General features: G+C 31.2%; 1 protein-coding gene across 1 annotated transcript; it reads right to left on the reverse strand.

Annotated features, from left to right (window-relative positions):
* Window positions 1-2398: 2398 nt before the first annotated feature.
* LOC131061790 (peroxidase 49) lies at window positions 2399-4560 on the reverse strand. Its single transcript, XM_059220029.1, is given in 4 exon segments — window positions 2399-3055; window positions 3477-3642; window positions 3743-3934; window positions 4196-4560. Coding segments are annotated over 4 exon segments (1044 nt in total). The 5' UTR covers window positions 4466-4560; the 3' UTR covers window positions 2399-2639.
* Between the last annotated feature and the right edge of the window lie 3272 nt (window positions 4561-7832).

Raw genomic sequence — 7832 nt, forward strand, 5'->3', positions numbered from 1 at the left:
CAGATCAAAGTTTAAGCATCCTGAAGATTTTTGCTAGCAATACTAAAACTCTCATCAGCAAATTGGACGAGGAGAAGGAGACCCTGGATATTGACTCTGACACTGAAGGCACAGGAGACGCTCAAGGACCCAAAAATAGAACCAGAGGTAAAAAGAAAGAAAAGAAACATAACAAGGACCTAGATGATCTCAAAGCTGTTGGGGCCACCTATGACCAGTTGGTGAAAAAGGCGGAGGACCTTCTGAAGACTATAGTTGTGTAGTGCCTTCCTAGTTTCTTTGTTGTTTCTATCTTTTGCTGGCTTTTTTGCCAGTCTTGTTGTAAGTGGTTTATATGCTCTAGACTTTTTGATGTCTTATCTTAATTTCCTATGTTAAAGGTTTCGGGTCCTGAAAACCTGTTTTTCTTAATTAATCAGAACTTTGCAAGGCTTGTGATTGTTGAACTATCATGGACTTACTAGTGTCGCCATTTTTATCAAAACATCCATGTTTTTTAATATTCTTTTGAGAGTTGAATTGCACAATGCTTGCCTAATCAACCTCTTGAGCTCCTAACCATCCTTTACTAGCTAGGTTACACCATCTCTACTAATCCATTCTTCCTACCTACTCTTATTTTCTTTGAAATAACATTACTTCAAATATTATCTCAAAAAGGGGAAAAATGTAAACAGTTAAATTTTTCTTCTACTATCATTTTATATTTTTTAATTCTTCAATATTCATCATTTAATTCTTTTACCCCTTCATTATTATTTAATTAAAAAAATATATTGGTTAATTAAATTAAACTAATTTCCTTCATTTGTTTAAATATTTAAACATGATTCATTACTCATATTCTCCTTGAGTAAATATATTAAATATCAAGTTTCTAGCTAATATGCATCAATTATCCATGAGTAAAAAATAAAAAATGATAATCTTCTGCTCACTTAGTTAGCTAATCAATTTAAACTAGTCAACTCATTCATAAACCTAATTAACTCATCCATGCAAACAATTAACTCTCTCATAGATAATCTATCAACTCATTGACCAACTTAGTTATGTCAAAAATCACAAGTAAAAAATTATCAACTCATCAATTTTAAATGAGTTGAATACCTAGTTATCTCAACCAACCTTACGAATGATTGTTACTTTTGATAATCTAAAAGAGAATATAAGCCTTTAATTCATCCCACAAAAATCTATAAATTCTACATCGATTCCACCATTTTCATATAGAGTCCGTAATGCCAAATAAATAATGTCAAATCAATAATCCAAGCAATACTAATATTCTATTGCTAATATTGAGAGAAACCACATATTTTTATTATCAAGAGCATAGCCATTCAATGCTCTATTGGAGGTTTGTATTTTTCACAATGATAAATTTTAAATGTTGTTTTTTAATTCTTATATTTCTATTTTTATTTGCATGCTTATAATCTACTATACAAATATCATTTGTGTATTTCTCAACAAGACATTTGATGGACTCATTTCAACTTTGAGAAATTAACATTTTCAAATTGTTTGAGGACAATGTAACCTTAATTTTCTAAAATGGTGATGGATTGCCCAATGGCACATTATCAAAATCATAATGTATGCCAAACCTAGAGATAAGTACATACACTAACTTTATTTAAATTTCAAACATTTATTTTCAACATATTTTCAAATATATTAATTTATGCTAGCAACACTTATCATTTTTTCTCTCTTTTAAGAGATAGATAATGTTACTGGTTTTACATGATAATAAGTACAAAAGATATTTAGAAGAAAGAAATATTTATATTTTAAATTTGAACCACTCAAATTTTTTAATATATATTTTAGTTACAATATTGAAATTTCTAAATTGTTAGTCAAGATGAATATCTTATCAATTTACATGAAAGACCCTACTTCTTTATCATGGGTGTAACTCTTGTTATGCTATCTCTTTGTAATCTTTAAGGTGTTTTCTTATGATTTATGTTTTGATGGTTGTTATTAGTTTTTTCTATCAGTTCTATATGATTATTTTGATATTCTAAACTTTTGAATTGTTTAGAGTTGTGTGGTTTTTGGTTGTTCTTAGCTGTTTTTATCAGATCTTAATAAGTATTTTATTTTTTAAAGAATTATGATCCTTGTTATTCCTATTTATTTAATAAAAATAATATTATTAGTCAAGATCAATAGAACTCGAAAAAAAATATATAATAATAATAAGGAAAAGGAATCACAAAAAATTAATCATTAGAAAAATGTAAGCTCCTCTAATGATAGATCTAGTTTCTTCTTAGAAAGTGACTATATTGACAAAGGGTAACAATCTCTAACTATAATTTAAGAATATTTTTGTTGATATTTATGTCTGGAATAGTTGTCTGTACCTTTAGTAAACACAAGAATCTTTCCACAAAATAGTATAAAAAATCCCATTGAAAGCTGGAGTACATTTATTTAATAGCAGTCAAATGGTGCCATTTACATACACACCTGCAAGAACTGTAAACACGCCTGGCCTGACAAGGCCTAAAAATGTTTGTTTTATGAAATCACCCAATACAAAGATTATTCAAGACATAAATATGCTTAACCCAACAATGAAATAACAGATCTTCAAAGTTCAATCCAAAAGAGATAACATCTGACTAATTCATTTTACGACAGTTTTTTCTAATCTCTCCACGAGGCTTGATGAGAGGAGTAATGTTGCCCATCTTTATCATAGACTTAGCAAATTGTTGGAAGAAAGCCTGGGAATGCCTGGCATAAAACTTCACTAAGGCTGCCGTCTCGCTCCCTTTTGTAGTATACAGAATCTCATCAGTGATGAGAAGACCTCTTCCTACTTCCAAGTTTTTGAAATAGTTTGTGTCAAATTTAGTGGGGCTAACAGGATCCAGTGGTGTGGTTTGGTTGTCGTCTGTACCGGTTTGGGGACATAAAGTCCTCAACTGCTTTAAATACCCCTGGTCCACAGTGGGATCCGGCTTTCCATTTCCTGTCAAGTTGTATAGCCTTTGCTTGAAGCTTGTGCACCTGGATAATCCAATGGTGTGTCCAGCTGCAATTTACAAACAATTCAATCTATCAACAATTACAATTATCTCTCTTAAATGGAATCAGCTCAAACAATGCATTCTGAATTTTGATTTGTTTCTAAATTACATTAATAGATAGGGTTTTATTAGAAAAGCTCAGACCAAACAATCCAAACAAATCAAATTTTAGAACATGCTGTTTAAATCTGACCTATTAAACAAAAGTGGCAGCCACCAATGTAGATTGTATTAAAGCAGATGGGTTTTATTAGAAAAGTTCAGATCAAAACACATCAAATTTTAGAATGTGCTGTTTAAATCTGACCCATTTAACAAGAATGGTCGCGACCAATGCAGGTTGTGTTAACAGCATAGGGTTTGTAAGTAATAACTAACTATACATAAGTCAGTCTGTCATATTTAAGTTATATGATAGAATGATACCAGAGAGAACTACAAGGTCAACCACGTTGAGCCCTTTGAGTTTGAATTTGGTCTCCAATGTCTGATGGGTTGAGTTGGGTTGAGGAATATTATTGTTCGCTCCTTGTATGCTTGCACCTCTCGAATCCCTTCTCCCCAAAGGAACAACCCATGAAGGTCCTCCACTCTGTAAACATTTGTAGTAAAACAATCAGTAACAATTTTACACTAATACTCCTTGAATACCAGGTGGTACTAATAGAAAGTTAATGTGGGCTTTATCATACAATGAGTACTGAATCCCGAGCTGCCACAGCAAGAATATCAGCACAAGACACAACACCTGGACAGGCTTTCTCCACTGCACTCTTTATATTATCCACAACGTTGAAACCTCTCGCAGAGTTCCTGTTGGGATTAGCTGTCTTCTCTCCTGTGAAGTTGGAGGTGTCGTCAAGAAGAAGTGAAGCATCACATCCCTACATCACAAATAATAAGTATGATTGGATCAAAGATATTAGATTTTTCAGAGTCTAATAATTATCATGTCATATTTTTAGATTTAATTATGTGAGTTTTGTTTTTCATCAATGTTTCAGATCGCATTCAGTAATCTATCATCCAAAGAAAAAATGAAAAGAAATGCATAATATTTTTTATATTTAATTGAATTTTTTGTTTTTCATCAATATTTTAGATCACACTCAACAATTCACTATAAAAAAAAAATGATAAGAAACAAGCAATGCATAACGCAAAATAAAAGATTGAAATAAAAAATCTCACCTTAAATGAAAATGTAGTCGAAGCAAGGAAGCAGCTATTCTTGCTTCCTTTTTCACAGCCTTTGCCACAACCGATTGAATGATTGCCTCAACTTTGGGACAAGATTTGGCATAATAATCATGGAAAAGACCATTTTGTGCTTGTATTGGGTGAAACCATAACATCAAAGCAGACCCAACAAGCATCAGAACAAGGGAAGTATTAGTATTCTCCATTTGTCCCATCTCTGCAATGGTGGGGAGAGGAGTCTTAATGACAACTATTCTACTTTAGAAAAGAGAAAAGAAGCTTTAGATTAAGGATGTGCTATGAGAACGGTTATATAAGTAGTGAAAATATGAGATAACTTAAAGTTTTGGATACTAAATATCTTATTGTTGAAGAATCAAGAAGTAGAGATGAAGGGCCTAGAAGGTGTTAAGTCAAGCTCGGAAGGACCGGCGGTTCGGAATTAGTAAAAGATTGAAAGTGATGCTCCACCAACTGTATAATATTCCAAATATCTCTTATACGAATTGCTGATGGCATGGAAACAAATTTCATAGAGAGCCCTGAAAACGATAAGGTTGACGGAAGCACTTAGCGAAATAAAGTTATACAAACCAAACCCTTTTGGTACTAAATAATCTACAATTTTAGAGTGCAACCCAAAGAACTCGTGAAGATGATTTGAGATGTTTTGTTTTCTTATATATAAAATATCTTTCACTTTGGGCCATGGGGGCCATTACACTATTCATGTCACATCAGATCATCTCACTCTGAATTCTTCAAACGAGGAAATCAATAAAGGTGTATAAAGCTGTTGCACACCATATGTAAATCATCGTTTTCCTGTATGTGTACGTTTTAACCAATCTTCCTTCATTATATGGCAATTGTTAATACTTTTCAAATGTTTTGAGCGGCCAACCCTCATTCACGTTAAGAACTAGGCCCTACGTTACATAGAGTCAAGCATTCTGCCCTAACATATTGCAACACGTATTAAGACTTAAAAGACCTTGATGAAACAGCTGATTCCTGTCTACTCCGGAGCACATGGGCTATACCGCCATAGTAGCATGAAATTAGCCTGGTTCATGCGCTGCAACTTTTAGTACAATGCTGGAAAGGATTTTATATCGCGACTGTGTGAGTTTTTTTAATCTGAAACGCCATCTCAACTTGGATGTTTAATTTCATGGTGGAGCTCCACTCTCAAATATATATATATATATATATATTTTGTGACTGACAGTTGATATCTAATCACTATGCTGCACATATTTGGGTGTTCCCCATCTAACCTCATCTTCTTGTTGTTCGCTTAGATTTGACAGAAGGTCAGCACTTCACAATGCAAAAATATCAGTCTATATTGTTCTAGAAGCTTTCTTTGATAATTAAGAGTCTTTTATTCTATTCTATTTCATGATTACAATCAAGGAATTAATCATACATATAACAAGTAAGTCATGCATCTAATTACAAAAGTTAAAATTTCATATTCACAACACAACATAATTATTTTAAAAAAAAAGGATGTGGTATATTAAATGTTTCAATTTTCTTCCATCCTTAATAAATGAAATAAAAAATTTAGATTTTGAATAATATGCTTAATGTGCCGACCTTTTGTAATGTATCTATCTAAAATACAAAAAATTGTTGAAAGAAATAAATATAAGAAAAAGAATGATAAGTGACCAAGAAATAAATTAATGAAGAAAAGTACATTGACATGTTGAGATGGTAAAGGATTATGGTGACTCTTTTACATTGTTTGATGACACATGAACATTTTAAAGATTCTATATTTATAAATATAAGATAACATAATTACTATAGGAAAATTTGGTATGTTGAATGTTTAATTTTCCTCTTAAGTAATAAATAAAATAAAAAGTTTAGATTTAGAATAATATGCTTAACGTGCTTTCCTTTTGTAATGTATCTATCTAAAGAAAAAAGGTTTGTTAAACGAAATAAATGTAAGAAAAAAGAAAGATAAGTGGACCAAGAAATAAATTAATGAAGAAAAGTATATTGACATGTTGGGATGGTAAAGGATTATGTTCATTTTTTTATATTGTTTGATAATACATGAATGTTTTAAGGATATTTATAGTTATAAGATAACATAATTACTACATAAAGATGTGGTATGTTGACTATGAAATTTTCCTCCACACATAATAAATGAAATAAAAAGTTTAGATTTAGAAAAATATTACTATGCTTTCCTTTTGTAATGTATCTATCTAAAGCAGAAGGGATTGTTAAAATAAATAAATATAAGAAAAGAAAGATAAGTAAAACAAGAAATAAATTAATGAAGTAAAGTATAGTGACATGTTGGGATGGTAAAGGATTATGATGATTCTTTTGCATTGTTTGATTATACATGAACATTTTAAAGATTCTATATTTATAGTTACTGTAGACGTATAAAAATGACCATATTCTTAAATAAATATTTAATGTTCATCTTATTCTCATTCCTCTATTTAGTTAAATCTAATTTCATTAAATCATCCACATTCCTCTATTTGATTAAATAAATTATTCAATTTATTTATTTAAATTCACTTAAGCCTTTCACATAATTTAATTAAATAAATCATTTTATTTAATTAAATCCATTCTCTCTACTTTTAATTAAATTTACATTTAAATTGTTCACTCTAAATAAATAAATCTAATTTATTTAAATCATCCACTTGCAACCACAATTGAAATAAAGCAATTTATTTTAATTAATTCTATTTATCCCTCACCCACTTGCATTTTCCTACATCTCCCACTTGCCTCCTAACCCCCTTTCTAAATTCTTCTAGAACCCATCTAATCCTAATCAATTAGCCTAAACCCTTTAATCATTCCTTTTCCCTAAATTTGAGGATGTCACTTCTCAAATTTGGAGGAAAGTCTTCTAAAAGCATTAAAGCCTTTATGCCTTCAACAAGATAACTTGTTGAGTTCCCCCAAATTTGGAAGGACTCTTACAAATTTGTCCCCAAAGTCTTTCAAACCATTAATGGTTAACTAACCCTTTGTGGCATGGTTAGAGACTTTTTGCCTAACTCAACCCTCCTCTAGCCCAGGGGTCTCATCAACCATTCATTGCTTTGACCATGGTTATCTCATTAACCCTTGCACAAGAGTTTACCCCTTGGGTAAAAGCTTTATCCAATGGATAACCCTAACCTAACCTTAACCCTTACCTCCTAAGGTAACCATGAGTTCTTCTCAAGCATTTAATGCTTCTTACATCCCCTCTCAAGCAGTCTTATGTTGACAATTGTCACCATTTCATTGGTGAGAATTATAAACATGGATTGATAACTTTCAATCCTAACCCTTGATAAGATCATCCAATCTTGACCATCCATTGCCCCGTTTCTCCTATAAATAGAGCCCTCATCCCTCATTCTTAGAATCCAAGTCTTTAGCATCATACTTATAATCATTTTTAGCAAAACATTTAATCTCTCTTTGAAATTGAAATAAATATAATAATCATTTTAGAAGCATTTCTATCATCTTAGTTAATCATATAAACTAGTATATCATGTTAGGATAGTATTTTACTAATCTTGTCATCTTATC

The sequence above is a fragment of the Cryptomeria japonica genome, chromosome 4 (assembly GCF_030272615.1).
Source record: "Cryptomeria japonica chromosome 4, Sugi_1.0, whole genome shotgun sequence".
Taxonomy (NCBI): Eukaryota; Viridiplantae; Streptophyta; class Pinopsida; order Cupressales; family Cupressaceae; genus Cryptomeria; species Cryptomeria japonica.